Source organism: Pan troglodytes, chromosome 12 (genome assembly GCF_028858775.2).
Source record: "Pan troglodytes isolate AG18354 chromosome 12, NHGRI_mPanTro3-v2.0_pri, whole genome shotgun sequence".
NCBI classification, from domain to species: domain Eukaryota; kingdom Metazoa; phylum Chordata; class Mammalia; order Primates; family Hominidae; genus Pan; species Pan troglodytes.
The window spans coordinates 78,335,461-78,353,959 of NC_072410.2; the positions used below are offsets into that span (position 1 = coordinate 78,335,461).

General features: G+C 37.2%; 1 protein-coding gene across 3 annotated transcripts in view; it reads right to left on the bottom strand.

Annotated features, from left to right (window-relative positions):
- CAMKMT (calmodulin-lysine N-methyltransferase) overlaps positions 1–18,499 on the bottom strand; it is a 414,521-nt gene that overhangs the window by 394,296 nt on the left and 1,726 nt on the right. For all 3 annotated transcript variants that reach the window (XM_001145471.8, XM_009442405.5, XM_009442406.5), the window contains exon 2: positions 9,280–9,452. In XM_001145471.8, the coding sequence (XP_001145471.1) occupies positions 9,280–9,452 (173 nt within the window). The remainder of the gene's footprint in view (positions 1–9,279; positions 9,453–18,499) is intronic.

Here is an 18,499-nt window from a genome sequence, read left to right on the forward strand (position 1 = left end):
AGTTCAAGACCAGCCGGGCCAACATGGTGAAACCCTGTCTCTACTAAAAATACAAAAATTAGCCAGGTGTAGTGGCAGGCGTCTGTAATCCCAACTACTCAGGAGGCTGAGGCAGGAGAATCGCTTGAACCCGGGAGGCAGAGGCTGCTGTGAGCCGAGATCGTGCCATTGCATTCCAGCCTGGGTGACAAGAGCGAAACTCCATCTCAAAAAAAAAAAAAAAAAAAAGTGTAAGATAAAACTATTAAAATTATCAACAATACAGTATTGAAATCCAAAAAAAGTTTTAATATAAAAGCAATATACGGTTCCTTCAAGAAAAAACTGCTCATAATCCTAACATGGAGAGATAACATGAGAATTTTGGTACGCAGCCTTCAAATCTTATTCTATGTTCACATATTCCTTTTATTAAAGAACTGAAAGCACTTGTCCATATTGTTTTGCAATTTGTTATTCACCAATTATAACAAATTATGTATTATAAACAGTTTCCCACATCATTAAGTAATATCCCATAACATGATTTTAATGGCTGCCAAGTTCAATGGATGTCTGCACCATAATTTATTGAACCAGAACTTTATGTTGGATTTTAAGATTGTGCCCAATTTTGTACTATTGTGCACACTGCTGCAGTGAACATTCTTGTGGAAAACATCAAATCTATTTCTGATTGTTTACTTAAGATACGTTGCTAAAAGTGGAATTGTTTTATGGCCTAATTTTAATAAGAATATTCTCTTCTTCTTGCATCTGTCTCTCTCTCTCTCTGTCTCTCATATATCAGGATGAAATAAATACTTGTAATTAAATCTGAAACAAGTAGAAATAACATGCACATATTTTGTAATAATGGTAATTTTTTTTAATTTCTAAAAAACAAACCGAGATAATAGAAGTTAAGTACATGTTTTTAAAGTTAAAAACACTATTCAAAATAAAAAATTTGATTTCAACTTATCACTGAAACAAAACTTGTCATTCTTGAAAGCATTATTTCTTTTTTGAGATGGAGTCTTGCACTGTCGCCCAGGGTGGAGTGCAATGGCGCGATCTGAGCTCACTGCAACCTCTGCCTCCCGGGTTCAAGCGATTCTCCTGCCTCAGCCTCCCGAGTAGCTGGGATTACAGGTGTCTGCCACCACTCCCGGCTAATTTTTGTATTTTTAGTACAGATGGGGTTTCACTATGTTGGCCAGGCTGGTCTCAAACTCCTGACCTCGTGACCCGCCCACCTCAGCCTCCCAAAGTGCTGGGATTACAGGTGTGAGCCACCATGCCCAGCCGAAAGCATTATTTCTTAAAGAAACAGAATGCTTACCCTATGACCTTTTTAAGGGGGTAGGCAGTGGAGAAACAGTAAACCTCATCCTATACCTCTAAGATACTAATAAAAATGAAATCAATTATCCATGAAATTATCAGGGTTTAAAAACCCTAAAAGATGGCATCTTATGAAAGAATAATGTTAATAATCACTATTTTCAAAACTATAAGAAGTTAGTTCTAATTATAGGAAAACTGCTATCAATATAATATGACGAAGATTCAGTTTGGTTACTTCAAGTTCCATTTCATTTGTTCCAAACTTAAGGACTGTTCTTTTTCACTGAGTCATCTACTTTATTCAAGCGTCAAGTCTACAAGCTCTTGTCTAGTCTTAGTTTTTCAACTATTTACCTAGGTCCTGTCTGATCTCTGTGGTTCGCTAGTAATGCCTATAACAAAAGAAACTGCTCAAACTTAAATTCTTAAAAACTTCAGTCTTAGCATTATACTTGTAATTAATGTTATGTGACAACTACGATTTTTTGCCAACATATTCAGAGTATAAAAAGTTCACTCCATCTTTGTCCTAAACTTCAAAGCTTTATCCCAAACCATTAACAATGGCCAGATTCTTCTCCCCAGGGCCAAACCATTTTTTTGACAAGCACCTAAAGCTATCCTAGAACTGAGGAACTTTGAGTTTCCTCCTAAAAAGGGCCTGCTGAGTAAGGACTGAGGAACGAGTCATTGGGGCAGATAATTATTTGAAGAGGGAAAAAGAAAAGCTGCTAGAGGAAAAATCTGAAGCCTAAACATGCCAAGAGGTTGAAACTAGAGGTGAAAAGCAAGCCATGGATAAATATGACATTAAAATTATAGATAACAAATGAAAAAATAGACATGTTACACCTCATCAAAATTAAAAATTTTGTGCATCAAAAGATACTACATATCAAGAAAGTTAAAAGAAAATGCACAGCCTAGGAGAAAATATTTGCAAATATCACATGTATGATAGGGTCTAATATCCAGAATATATAAAAATAACTCTGACAATAAAAAGAGACAGCTCAATTAAAAACACAAAGACAGGAGTGCAAAAGTCCCATTCGAAAGAAAATAAAACATTTAAAAAAAAAGCAGGCAAAGAACTTGAATAGGCATTTCTCAAAAAAAAGAAAAAAAATACAAATGGCCAATAAGCACATGAAAAGATACTCAACATCATTAGACAATAGAGAAATGCATATCAAAGCCACAGTGAGATATCAGTTCATATCCACTATAAGGGTTATAATATTTTTTAAAAAAGAAGAAAAATTAACAAATGCTTCACTGATAAGCATGGGGAGAAACTAAAACACTCATACATTCCTAGAATATAAAATGGTACAGCCCTATGAAAAATAGTTGGCTACTCCTCAAAAAGTTCAACATAGAGTTACCACATGACCCAGCAATTCCACTCCTGGGTACATACCCAAGAGAATTAAAAGCATATGTTCACACAAAAACCTGTACATGCATATTCATAGTGGCATTATTCATAATAGCCCAAAATTAGAAACAATCCAAATGTTCATCAACTGATGAAAAAAACAAAATACATTAGCCATACAGTGGGATGCCATAAAAAAAGTATGAGGTACTGTTATGTGGTACAATATGGCTGAATCTTAAATTTAAAAAGATTATGCTCAGTGAAAGAAGATAGACATACAGGGCCACATATTGTAGGATTCCATTTACATAAAGTGTCCAGAACAGACGACACATAGAGACAGAAAGTCAAGTACTGGTTGCCAGGGACTAGAGGAAGGAGGAGAATGGGGAGTTACAGCCAATGTATATGGGGTTTCTTTTCAGGGTAATGAAAAAGTTCTGGAATAGTGGTGAAGGCTGTACAACATTGTAAATATACTTAAAACCACTGAATTGCATACTTTAAAGTGATTAAAATAGCAAATTTTGTTATGTAAATTGTATTGTGAGTGAAAGAAAATTGATCCAAAAATACAAAGTAAGCCAGAGAGTGGAGTGGGTCCTAAAAGGCTGCAGAAGAACAAAGAGGAGAGGTTTTCAGAAGGTTTTAAAAACTTAATTCTAGGCCAGGCGCGGTGGCTCATGCTTATAATACCAGCACTTTGGGAGGCCAAGGTGGGTGGATCATGAGGTCAAGAGATAGAGACCATCCTGGCCAACATGGTGAAATCCCGTCTCTACTAAAAACACAAAAATTAGCTAGGCATGGTGGCACATGCCTGTAGTCCCAGCTAATCAGGAGGCTGAGGCAGGAGAATCGCTTGAACCCGGGAGGCGGAGGTTGCAGTGAGCCAAGATCGCGCCACTGCACTCCAGCCTGGTGACAGAGCAAGACTCTGTCTCAAAACAAACAAACAAACAAACAAACAAACTTAATTCTAGATGCTTTGGAGTTCTTTCAAAAATAAGTGGTTAAAAATTACAAATTTTAAAAATAGCTAAAGAGATGTTTTCCAGTCTTATGAGTTTTAGGAAATTAGTAGATGGTTTCTACATGTACTATATTGGGATTTGGAAAATGTTTAAGGGAACATTTCAATTTACTGAAACAGTATATTTAGATGTAAGCACGTTACATAAAAAATTGCAATGAAATTTAAAACAAATTAGAAAACTAAGTTATACTAGCCCATATCTATGATTTAAGATCCATAAAAATGTGACACAATGGAATTCACAGTTTTCTGGAAACTACGGATCATATTTTAAAGGTCCTAAAAAACGTTGTTTTATTGCTATAATCACCTCTGTTGTTAATATCACTACTAACAATAAAACTATGCTTTTAAATATAAATGCAGTATTCGTATTTGTCTTAGATGCCAGCCTTGCCAAGCTCTATATACGTACCTAGGTTATACCACACATACAAAAATAATCTGCCATACATCTAATTTCATAAGCAAACCATCTAATCACTAGTTTTTATTTACTGAACATTCACAAGCTATATAACTAAAATAATGAGGTGAGGGTTTGGTTTGTCTTTTTCTTTCCCTAGAAATGGAAGGCATGATCTCGGTGTAGTGCATTTGTTATAATAGAAAGATGCAACACAGTCAAAGACAAAGTCATTCTTGACTTTTTGCCCATTCTAAGTTCCCAGGACAAGGCAAAAGTCAAGAGTTCTAGCCTTCGAATTCAGCAATTACCATAGTAACAGTAGTCTTATTCAAACAAAGAAGGACAGTTCAGGCCTCTCAGCTTTCTCTATACCTAAGACACGTATACACTTATAAATGAATAACTCAGGCACTTCTATGGTTCCATATATAATGGAAGCAATTTAAAGCTTCCAGAATATGCAAATTCCTGCTGTGCTGGAATTAAGTTGAAATATGGGAGATAGGAACAATTTCTTGTATCTACACAGCAAGCTTTATACAACAATAGATTATAGTTTATGAGATAGGGAAAAGGAAATTTTAATTAAAGAATTTTAGTATAAACATCTCCTGGTGTCTCTTAGCTTATATACTTGCATCTATCTAATAACAAGAGCCTCTTCTACAAAGTTCTAAGAAACAAAGTACCAAAGTCCAGGCATAGTGGCTTACACCTGTAATCCCAGCACTTTGGGAGGTCAAGGCAGGCAGATCCCTTGACCTCAGCAGTTTGAGACCAGCCTGCGCAACACAGCAAAACCCCATCTCTACAAAATATACAAAAATTAGCTGGGCATGGTGGCATGTAACTGTAGTCCTAGCCACTTGGGAGACTAAGGCGGGCGGATTGCTTAAGCCTGGGAGGTCAAGGCTTCAGTGAGCTATGATCATGCCACTTCATACCAGCCTGGGCAACAGAGTGAGACCGTCTCAAAAAAGAGAAAGAAAGAAAGTACCAGACAGGCAAGAATAGTTTGTCAAGGAACAAAATCCAGGAGTCATACCCTGGATTTTCATTTCATAACTCTCAACACGTAATTTGAAAGAAAGAGTCAACCATCCACAGGTAGACAAAGACTACAACAAACCTTGGGAATTTTGTAACCTAACTTTTACATTGTTTAAACTTTAGCTTCAGATGAAAAGTCACTAAGGGAAAATTATTCCTTCATTTTAATTATTATCATGTAAGGCTGACAGAAAATAATGGTCAAAGTTTTTAAGGTCACTGCTTATATAAACAAGATACAACTAGGTATTTTGAATTCACAAATACCTAGGCATTAACCCTCTTGGGGGTATTCATTTCAACTCTAATAAAACTTTAAGGAGACAGAAATGAATGGGTAGCAAAAGTTTAAGATAGACAAAACTAATAAGTATTGATAACAAGTGCTGATCACCCTGTGTGTGTTATCTCTGTTAAGCTGTGGCAGGTGATCCTAGGCGATAAGAACTGAGAAAGTGAAAATGGGGTTTACAATTATGATTTGTGAGGAACTTGTAACATCCCCAGTGTCTATTTTTTTTTTTTTTTTTTTTTTTTGATACAGAGTCTCACTTTGTCACCAGGCTGGAGTTCAGTGGCACAATCTCATCTGACTGCAACCTCCACCTCCCACGTTCAAGCAATTCTCATGTGTTAGCCACCGAGTAACTGGGATACTGGGATTACAGGCATGAACCACCATGTCCAGCTAATTTTTTTTGTATTTTTAGTAGAGACAGGGTTTCAGCATGTTGGCCAGGCTGGTCTCAAACTCCTAGGCTCAAGTGATCCACCCTTCTCAGCCTCCCAAAGTGCTGAAACTACAGGCATGAGCCACTGTGCCCAGCCCAAAATCTCCAATGCTTAGCCCCTTAACAGAACCTGGAGCAGGCTGGGCGTGGTGGCTCACACCTGTAATCCCAGCACTTTGGGAGGCCAAGGCAGGTGGATCACTTGATTTCAGGAGTTCAAAACCAGCCTGCCCAACATGGTGAAACCCTGTCTCTATTAAATATACAAAAAAATTAGCCAGGTGTCATGGCACACACCTATAATCCCAGCTACTCAGGAGGCTGAGGCAGGAGAGTCACTTGAACCCTGGAGGTAAAGGTTGCAGTAAGCTGAGAATGGGCTATTGCACTCCAGCCTGTGTGACAGATTGAGACTCCTTCTCTAAAAAGGAAAAAAAAAACCAAGAACCTGGAGCAGATCCACCATATAATATATATTGATAATCATTCCTCCAGCTAAAGACTGCAATGGCCTCTTCTCAGTAGCCTCTGATGATTCTGTCTTGCTCTTTCTTACCCTGTGTATTTTCTAGTACCTTTGCCATCATCTGGGCATCCCCTTCTCCCAGAACTTTCAAGTACTTCCAGATCCAGTTTTTTTAAAAATCATTTCCAAAACTCACTCCTACCTCTAAACTTCTATTAAGTGTGAGTATTCCACTCATTTTGAAAGTACTTATGCACAGCCTGGTGAGAGTTCTTACGCTGAATAGTTAACTTTCCTTATTTAATTATTTTTATTATTTAACTTTTATCTATTTCAGCTCCTTAAGCATAGTATTGTATATTTATATTTCTTTCTGTTTTTTTATATATATATAGAAGGTGCTATTAAATATTTATTGGTTTGAATTTAACACTATTCATCCCTTTTTTTTCAATCGTCATTACTGCTGATTAAACAAACTTAAAAAATATAGAGGAAGATGAGAGTACTCCACTTCATTGCAAAACTACTTCTAAACCACTGCTTTGGGCTATTCCAAGTAATATTAAAAAACAAAACAAAACAAAAAAACAGAAACCCTGGCCAGGCATGGTGGCTCAAGCCTGTAATCCCTAAAGGGGTCTCGCTCTATCACCCAAACTGGAGTGCAGTGGCATGATCATGGCTCACTGCAGCCTTGAAATCCTGGGCTGTAAGGATTCTCCTGCCTCAGCCTCCTGAGTACATGGGACTACAAGCACATACCACCACCCCTGGCTAATTTTTAAAATTTTTTGTAGAGACAGGGTTTCCCTATGTTGCCAAGGCTAGTCTTGAACTCCTGGCCTCAAGTGATCCTCTTGCTTCGGCCTCCCAAAGTACTGTTATTTTTGCACTAATGTGGACAGATACTAACTAGTTTGAAAAAAAAAATCTTGGCAGCCAATGAAGCCAAAATTTTAGCTCAGTCACGTGTCTTTTTTCCAACTCAATGTCATATTTGTATAGATATACATTTATTCTTTCATATATCACAAGAAGATATATCACAAAGAACAATGCTGTTGGAAAGGAGTCCCAATTTACTCTATAGCTTGGGCTCTGGATAGTACTACATGAGGATCATCTCTACAAGTGGATAACCATGACTTGCTTTGAAAGATCTCAAGAAGAGACTATTTCACATTCTCACTGGCTAACCCTTACCAGGGCCTTGAAGATGTCAGGAAATTATTCTTGCTATAATTTATACTTATTGTCTCTTTTCACCAGTGGATGCAGAAGATAAGTTTTAGAACTTTATACCTAAAGACCCCTACTGGATCACTCTGTCCTTTCTTGTCTTTCATTTCCTTCTAAATGTTTAATCATTTCCATTCCTGCTTCACAAAGTTATTGTAAGGATCACTTGAAATGGAATACATCAAAACACCTAGCTCTGTACCTGACACAGAGTAAGCATATACCTTTCTTTCCTTTCTCATCAAGGACAAAACTGATTATCTCCATCAAAAGGCAAAGCAGTTGGGGTATCCTAATGAGAATCTCATAATTAATGTACAGGTACACCCCAAAATCTGTAAGTTTATATATTTTATTTGGCATTTTATTTACTTTGTTTTTTTTTTTTTTTTTTTTTTTTTTTGAGGCAGAGTCTTACTCTGTCATCCAGGGTAGAATGTAATGGCACAGCTCACAGCAGCCTCAACCTCCCGGGCTCAATCAATCTTTCCACCTCAGCCTCTGGAGTAGCTAAGACCATAGGCACATGCCACCATGCCCAATTAATTTTTGTATTTTTTGTAAAGGTGGGGTTTTGCCATGTTGCCCAGGCTGGTCTTGAACTCCTAGGGTCAAGTGATCCACCCACCTTGGCCTCCTGAAGTGCTAGGATTACAGGCATGAGCCACTGCGCCCAGCCGGCATTTTCAGTAAAATAATATTATAAAACCAGATTCTAATTGTTCTTTCCTGCCCAACCTAGTCACTTTTTATCCAAATCCCAAATTTTTAGCTATTATATTTTAAAGCTTAGATATTGTAAACTAAAATAGCTCGAGAAACATATACTATAAAAAGATACCCTTTGTGAAAATTTTTTTCTTAAAATTATTCCTAGCCTCACCTAAACCTTATTCAGTCACATTTACACTTAAAATGTTTTTTGCTCTTCTTACAGTTACTGTAAATGTGCTCCTCCCTCCCTTTCAAAATGTGAAATACTGTCAGAAAAGGCAGATTTTATAAAATCAAACACCTACAGTAATATTGCAACATGCTAGAACATAACTGTGAGAGAAAATTAATTCAGTAAAATGGTATCTTGTTATTGCAGTCTGTAACTCTCTTGTCTCTTTTCTAACGATTTTTAAAGTCAGAACAGTCCATACGCTTCTTACAATATCAGTGTTTTCAGTTGAATTTTCTCCTTTAGTCTTAAGATTGATTCTATTCTGAAAGTAATAAAAAAAAAATAAATGGAAAAAATACCAAAGCTTGATTTTTCAGATTACTACTTGAAGGGTAGTTTGGAAAAATTCTGTTTTCACTTTCAGCTCCTTCTTTGCCTCAGAACAAACATGGCTTTTTGTCATAAACAAATGCTATGACAGAATGTTTAAATGAACCCTTTGATTTGCAACCACCTTATCTTCAAATGCCACTATATTTGTGAGAATTTGTTTCCTTTAGTCTGATAATACAGCAAGACCCAGTTAAAATAGCAGGATTTCCTAAAACAAGTTGTAAAACCTAAGTTCTGAAAAAGATTGCCCGTAAACTCAATAGAATAAATAATGATGATTCTTATTAGATTGTTTTTCTTATCCAAGACAAATCTAGTGTTTACAAAATCTTAACTAGAATAATGGTTACCTTAAGGAGATACTGTATTCAGGACAGAAGATGCTTGTATATTGGACCCATGCACCAACCTCCTCTTCAGTTTCCCTTTCTTTGCCTTCTGTTACTGAAAACAGATTAAATGATTCAAATCTTCTTACAGATACATGTCGCAGGCAATCATCCAGGTGTTTTTGCTTCAGAACCTTTGAAATAAAGCCAAATATTGCAGTCATGTTATCTAAACATATAGTAAGTTTAGTGTTCAAAATGTTCAAAATTTAAGTGGTAAGGGGACTTTCCCTTCTAATAATGGCAGATTAGATAATTCAGATATATCTCCTACTGAAGAAAACTATAAAAGATGAACAAAATATTTTAAAGCATTACTTGAAGACATCAGAGAGCAAAGACAGTGAAGATTTACAAGTCTGATATCTTTTTTTTATTTTTTGAGACAGGATCTTACTTTGTCACGCAGCCTCACTGTCACCCAGCCTGTCACCCAGCTGGGTTCAGGCGATCCTCCTACCTCAGGCTCCCTAGCAGCTGGAACTAAAAGTATGCACCACCACGTCTGGTTAATTTTTTAAATTTTTTGTAGAGATGGGGTCTCCCTATATTACCCAGGCTGGATTCAAACTCCTGGGCTCAAGTGATCTTCAACCCTGGCCTCCCAAAGTGCTGGGATTACAGATGTGAGCCACAGCACTTGGCTTGCAGTCTCATATCTTTAAAAGGAGAAAACCTACAAAGGTTACTCTGACTTTTGCAACCACTTTTCTCCTGGGGATATTTGTCAATTCCAAAAGAAAGAACCAAGAAGATAAGCTGCTTCTTTAACAACCTATGGAGCTAGGAGAGAAAAGTCGAATTTCAAAGCTTACCTAGGAATGGGGAGGTATATTGAGTATGCAAGGTATGTATGTTTTAGCATAATGAATAATTTTGCTGGTGTTGCTGAAAGCCAGGTTTTTAAGTGTGGGACATATCAACCAATAATAATGCTTGGATTTTATTTGGATCCTCCTCCAAAATAATCAAATTATAAAGAAAAATTATGACAAAATGGGGAAAATTTGAAAACTGATCAGATATTTCATGACATCAATTAATTATTCTGGGTTGATGTGGTATTGTGATTTTTTAATGTCATTTTTATAAGTTCATAATGAAATATTTAAAGAAAAAATGACATCTGAGATTTGCTTCAAAATAATGGTGGTGGGGCAATGGGAGAAGTGAGAATAAACACAGCTGTTCATGAGTTAAAATTGTTGAAGCTTATCAGTACCTGAATGATTATTGTATTCTTCTCTCTAGCTTTATATATGTTTTATATTTCCCATGATAGAAAAATCTTAGATATAAAATAACTTCGGACTCATAAGCAAACAAAAATAAAGAAAAAGATTTGAAAAGCCAAATATATTTGGAAACTAGGCAATGTACTTATAAATAACCTGTGAAACAGAAAAAGAACACATAATAAAAACTATAGGCCAGGTGCAGTGGCTCATGTCTGTAATCCTAACACTTTGGAAGGCTGAGGCAGGAGGACTGCTTGAGGCCAGGAATTCCAGACCAGCCTGAGCAACATGGCAAGACCCCATATCTACAAAAAATAAAAATAGGCTGGGCACAGTGGCTCATGCCTGTAATCCCAGCACTTTGGGGAGGCTGAGGCGGGTAGATCACCAGAGGTCAGGAGTTTGAGACCAGCCTGGCCAACATGGTGAAACCCCATCCTTACTAAAAATACAAAAATTAGCCAGGTGTGGTGGCGGGGGCCTGTAATCCCAGCTAATGGGGAGGCTGAGGCAGGAGAATCGCTTGAACCCAGGAGGCAGAGGTTGCAGTAAGCCGAGATTGTGCCATTGCACTCCAGCCTGGTTGACAACAGCGAGACTCTGCCTCAAAAAAATTTTAAAATAAAAATAATTAGTAGGATGTGGTGGTGTCTGCCTGTAGTCCTAGCTACTCAGGAAGCTGAGGCAAGAGGATTGCTTGGGCATAGGAGTTTGAGGTTGTAGTGAGCAATGATCAAGCCATTGCACTCCAAATTGGGCAACAGAGTGAGGCTCTATCTCTGAAAAAACAAAGAAAATTATAAAGTATTTTGAATTGAATGACAATAGAAATACATTTCAAAACATATGACATGCAGCTAAATCCAGGCTTACAGAAAAAAATATAGAAAGGCCAAAAGTTAATAAGCATTCATTGCAAAAATTTGAAAAATAAGCAAAATAGATCCCTAAAAGAGTACAGGTTAATGAAGTAGAACACAAACACAGGAGAGAGGATCAATAATACTAAACGTTGTTTCTTTGAAAAGATTGATAAAACTGATAAATCCTTAATAAGACTAATAAGAAAAAAGGAAGAAGTATCAATGTGATACAGGGAGATTACTATAAATCCTGTAGACATTAAAAAATAATAATAAAGGGATATTTATGAAAACTAACTTTAAAAATTTAGATGAAACGGACAAATTCCTAGAAAAACACAACTACTAAAACTGACACAAGAAGAAATGGAAAATCCGAATAGTCTAAACTATTTCAAAAACTGAATTCATAAATATAAAACTTACCACAAAGAAAACTCCAGGCCTAGATTGCTTACAAGAAAATTACATTACATGTCTGAGTAAGAATTAATTCAAGTCTTACCACATTCTTCATTAAATACTCAAACAACACTATGGGATAGATATCTACTACGTGAGAGAAAAAACTAGAACACAGGGCAGTTAAGCAATTTGCCCAACGTCAGAGAGCTCACAAGAGGCAAACCCAAGGTTAAAATCCAGGCTGCCTGACTACAGACCCTAAACTCTTAACACCTCTGCTTGTAGAGAATATGATAAACCGGCATCACCTATCCATTCCAGCTTCCAAGATACCTTTCTATTTTATAGAGTTGGAAAGCTAGAAGCTGTATTTCCTGGAATCCTTAGCAGCCAAAGTTTCAGATGTGATTTTGGTTTAACTAATCAGATGCACTAACATGAGATTTGAAACAAGGAAAGATGGTGTTAACTATAATTCACAACCAACTTGTGCTGCTTAGAATAGTTGTAAAGATACTTGGTTTTTCTGAAGCAGCTTTAACAGAGGTTCCAGTGTTGACTCTCTAATTTAATGGAGAGTGAGAGGGAGCACAAGTGGCATCACTTCTCCTGGTTGCTTCTAGAATCTATAGTTATGGCATACTTTGCTTCTAGAATCTATAGTTATGGCACAGCAGCTTCCTGTTCACCAAAGATCACAGCTAAAGTGATGTAATCCTGGAGACAGCTTCAGGTTCTTTATTGTGGTAGAGGTAGTATTTCACTTGGCTGGCCAGTTTCAGCTTTATACTGTTCTGGCACTCTGTTGTTCTGGGATTCACTCTTAGACTGTTTCTCCAGTGATTTTGTAAGCACTTAATTCACTATGCTAAACCCCCTTCTGCTTAAAGTAGCTAGAGTGGTTTCTATTTTCAAAAAAGGAACCCTTATTCCAAAGATGCATAAATCTTATGTGTAGAAGGGCAAACTGAGATCAAAACAATCAAGAAAATATATCAGTATGAATATATTTCATAGGAAAAATGTTTAAATTTTATATACTATGTAGAAGTTTTAGAAGGTTAGTTTTTTAAATGGAGGATCGGAAAAGGTAGTCTCTCTTTGAAGGTTTTATTTATTTTTAATTGTTTAAAAGACTTAATCAAAAGCAGGGTCTTGTTCAGGCATGGTGGCTCATGCCTGTAATCCCAGCACTTTCAGAGGCAAACGTGGGTAGATCACTGGAGGCCAGGAGTTCGATACCAGCCTGGCAACATGATGAAACCCCATCTCTACTAAAAATACAAAAATTAGGTGGTGCATGGCATGCACCTGTAATCCCAGGTTCTTGAGAGGCTGAGGCACGAGAACTGCTTGAGCCTGGGAAGCAGAAGGCACAGAAGGCATGAGAATTGTTTGAGCCAGATTGCACTACTGCACTCCAGCACAGGCAACAGAGCAAGATTCTGTTTAAAAATAATAATAATAATACAGGGTCTTATTATAGTCTGTCAACTATGGGCAACAGGAAGAAAAACAAACTACTCAACAGAGCTTACTCTTAGGAAAAAACCAAGTATTAAATTTTTAAAAATATAAAATGTAGACATTATAAATTATCTTCAATCTTGCCCAATTAAACTCCAAACAGTAAATACCTTTTAATAGTCTAAATTACTCTGATGTCAAGGTAATGGCACCAAGGTACTCTGATGTCAAGGTAATGGTACCATAAACCGCTAATGTAAAAAATAATTTAAGTCACCACATGTATAATACTGGAAGGGGCTTACATAGTTTAGTATGATCTGCATGATCTACAGTATGACAACGTGATCTACATGATCGACAATATGACAACAAGCTAATACTCAATGAAAGTAACAGGCAACATATTTAGAACAAATAAGACATTTATATAATCCATGTTAGGTAAAAGTAATTGCAATAGGAAATCAAGTCAAATTACTTTTGACATTGCTTTAAAAAGAAGATTCAGTTATTTTAAGGCCATCAATAATATTGGTAGTTTAATGAACTGAGGGGATACTCAAATCTCCCATCAAGTTATAACCTTATCATCTACCACTTTTAGAAGACCTCCTTCAAATACCCATGTTATATAATTAAATAATATTCAAATGAAATTATCTGGGGTGAAGGAATAGTCAAGGCATTTTCTCATTCTCCTAAGTAAGTCAATGAGCTATTTAGTCAAATATCAATGCTATACCAAATAAGTTCATGTCAAAAGATTAAGTATCAGAAGAAGAAAAAAAAGACATGAAGTCCTAAGGTCCCTAAACCCATTAGGTAAACAACGTATGCAACTGAACACAATGGAAGTCAAAGACCCATTTATTAACCTGAAATGTTTGTTTACTCCAGAACTAACTAAACTGATCATAACTATACAGAAACACTTATGAAGACCAGATGGGTAGAGAAGTAAGGCTAAACACAAAAGTATTGGTTGAAAATCTTTTAGAAGAGTAGCTAGATGCCCTGATTACATCATCAACACCAGGCAACCACACTTCCCCACAATGGTACTTTGATAGATACATTTCTAGAGAAGATGAGTAACAGTTCTGATCTTAAACATCAAGTACAGCTTAAAGTAGTATAACAGGCTCTTCATTCTGATCAATATCCCTTTCCTTCACTTAGCTTCCAGATAATAGGCAGCTAGTCTTATATCTGCCAGAGAGGAGAGTGCAATATAGAATGAGTACCCCTTATCCAAAATGGAACCAGAAGTGTTTTGGATTTTGAATGTGTTCAGATTTTGGATTTGTTTGGATTTGGGAATATTTGCAAAACATAAAGAGAAGGCTTGGGATGGGACCCAAGTCTAAACATGAAATTCGTTTGTTTTTCATATATACCTTATACACACAGCCTGAAGGCAATTTATATAATTTTTAAAATAATTTTATGCATAAAACAAAGTTCTGACTGTATTTTAATTGCGACTTGTCACATGAGGTCAAGCATGGAATTTTCCATTCGTGGCAACATGTCGGCTCTCAAAAAGTTTCGGATATTGAAGCATTTAAGATCTTTAATTTTTGTATTAGGGATACTTAACCTGGTTTCCTTTCTCGGATATTGGAACAAGAAAAAAAGACCTGTAGATACTGACATTTGGGATCCACTCAACAAAAATGGCCAATTCCAGTTACCCTACAGTTAAGAGGACAGTTAACAGAATTCTGAATCCCTATATTTATATATGAATCTATGCTCACGGATGCAAGTAAAAACCAGAAAACCTTATCCTTTACATGCAGAAGCTATAGTGTTTCCCGTTTTTAAGACACAGCAACAGGCCGGGCATGGTGGCTCACACGTGTAATCCCAGCACTTTGGGAGGCTGAGGTGGGCAGATTGCTTGAGCTCAGGAGTTCGAGACCATCCTGGGCAACATGGCAAAACCCCATCCCTGCCAAAAAAAATACAAAAATTAGCCAGGCGTGGTGGTGTGCACCTGTAGTCCCAGCTACTCAGAAGACTAAGGCACAAGAATCGTTTGAACCCAGGACATGGAGGTTGCAGTGAGCCGAGATCACACTGCTGCACTTCAGCCTGGATGATGGAGTGAGACTTTGTCTCAAATAATAATAATAATAATAATAACAATAGCTGCTATTTATTTTGAGTCTATGATGTGGCAGATTCCAAGCTAAACATTTTACAAATATTATCTCAAATACTCAAAACAACCCTCCAAAGTATGTGTTATCACTCCCATTAAGTGAAGAGAAAACTGAGGTTAGAAAGTAAAAAGTTGTCCAAATTCCAACAACTTATGGAAGACTTATATGACAACTATTACCAAAAGGATTCAAGATGGCTTAAAAAGATGAACAATACAACAAGATAACATTTATGAAGAAAAAGAGAAAGCAAAAGTAAGCATATAAAACAAAGTCAAGAATAAAGGTGAAACAAAAATACATTCCAAAACAATCTAAATACTTGATATAGATCAGTGAAGAGCATCCAGTACGTGGTAGTAGACCTAGGACTGGATCAAGACTTAGATGCATCTGACGCCAGTGTCAAGTTGTATGCTTGCCAAGTTAACTGTGCTTCTTCACAAACCTTTTTATTCTACTTATTCTTCAAAATAACAAATTAAATTTGTCGTCAATTAAATATTTAACTTGTCATTAATTAAATATTACAAAACTAATAACATAGAGCTGAAAGGGAGTTATCGTTACCCTAAAAGCCAAGTTGAATGTTTGAGAAAGATAAAGGTAAGTTGCTTAAAAGTTTACTATCAGTTTAGGTGTTGGAAGCCAACTATAAACATTTGAAGAATTACAAATATCTAGAAAGATTTGACACTCAGAAAATAACTTCACTTGGAATATGTATCGTTATTACAATTCACCTCTTAACCAACTTTTTCAATTAGCCAATCCAGGAAAAAGCATCCTACTTTGATATAAACTGAACTGTGAAATATTCCATAATCAGATTCTTCAGCCAAGTATTCATACCTCTAGGCAAGATTTTTCATTCGGTAGGTGGTTTGTAAATACGTGTGTAACAGTCATTGCTACTTTTTCATCTGCCCTACATTGCCTCCTTTTAGGAACTGCCCCTCCCTCACTCTATGTAATTCTAGTGAGGTTGTTACCTTACCTGCCACAGGGTGGGCTGATAACCCAGGTTAGCCAAAGTGCCCCATTCTGGACACAGCAATTGGTCTAAACTTGGCCTATCAGAGTCCTTTGGAGGAAATGATTTGGATGTTGGGGAAAAGAGTTATTTCTTCTGGATTACTAGCTGGATGGATATGAAAGCCCGGAGTTGCCAGTGGCCATCTTCGTCAACATGTAATGAGACTCAACAAAGAGGAAAACAGAACAACATCCATAACCTCTACTGATATTGATTCATCAACTTCCAGACCTCATCTAATTTAAGTACTCGCTTGACTCAAATCTTGGCAACTTACCATGTAACCTGGAACCAAATGATGCACTAGGTCAACCAGGTTTTCTCTCAAAACCTATGTTTTGTTAATTACAAAACACAGAAAATACTGAATAGTTAACATAAAGTAAAAGGCCATGAGACAGCCTTGGAGCTCTATAGGGTAATGGAAAGACAGAATTTTAAAGGAAAAAACAAGTAGACAGAGCAGATGTTCTTCAGATGTCCCACGAGCGAGAAAAGGAGTCACATATCTCTAGCACTGCTTAGATTCCTTATAGTTTTCCAGTACTAGATGCATATAAGATAGGAATGGTTCATTCATTTGAAATACATTTACTAAGAGCTTGTAAATGTTTAATATATGTGATCGATTAAATTGTAATAGAAAAATATTCACTTCCTCTTTGTCACCTCCAAGGAAGGAGTTGTATTTCCCTGCCCCTTGAATTTGGCCTTTGCCAAATATCTTACTTTGGCCAATAGGAAATAAACACATGATGTGAGCAGGGGTTTAAAATGTGTCTCTGTGGTTGGCCTTGCTCTTATACCTCTGCTATCACCATGAGGACTTTAGCCCACTAGTCCAAAGATTAGAGACATATGGACCACATGTGCATCATAGAGATACCCAGATGACTACAGCCTATGTCGGTCAGCTCCCAGGTGGCCCCCAGATGCACCAACAAAATAAATACTAACTGTTGTATGCCACTGTGATGTTGCGGTTCTTACTTAGCAATAGCTTACTGATAAAATACACTAAGGACTAGGTGCTATGCGCCACTTAAAGACTGTCCTTACTCTCAGGCTTTCCACAGACACTTAACAACATCTACTAAAAATCAATTAACCAGGCCCTGCGCTAGGTGCAGAGGATGTAAATTAATAAAACATCACCTTTTCCCAGGGAGAATGCCCATTCTAGTAAGAAAAAGAGACCCTGATCACATGATCATAAAATAATATAAAGGGCTCACTGGTAGAGTGGGCTGAGGGTCTAACTTAGCCCAGAGGCATTAGGGGTGGCTTCACAGAAGAGTAGTTTGAAATGGAAGTGTGAAGAATGAACAATCATTCACCAAGTAGAGAAGATAAAAAGACTCTAAGCAGGCAGATATATACCAAAAGTTTCGATGTCAGAACGTGTGGGGACTTCATGTAACAGCCACAGCTGAAACTTGTCATTGTTTTCATTTAGACCGCAATATAGAATGAACATAAGTGCTGTAGTTTTTACTATACTGAGAATCACTGAAAGCCAGGTATCATGGCATACCCCTGTAATCCCAACTACTCAGGAGGCTGAGGTGGGAGGATTGCTTGAGCCCAGGAGTTACCTGCCTGGGCAACAAGCAAGACTCTATCTTATTTAAAAAAAAAAAAAAAAAAGGAAGGGTGGGGGCGGTGGGCGTGGCAGGCATGGTGGCTGATACCTGTAATCCCAGCACTTCGGGAGGCGAGGCAAGTGAATCACCTGAGGTCAGGAGTTTCAGACCAGCCTGGCCAACATGGCGAAACTCCGTCTCTACTAAAAACACAAAAATTAGCTGGGCGTAATGGCGAGCACCTGTAATCCCAGCTATTCGGAAGGCTGAGTACGGGAGAATTGCTTGAACCAGGGAGGCGGAGGCTGCAGTGAGCCGAGATTGCGCCACCGCACTCACGTCTGGGCAACACAGTAAGGCTCTGTATCGAGAAAAAAAAAAAAAAAAAAAAAAAAGAGGGGGGTTGCCGGGCACGGTG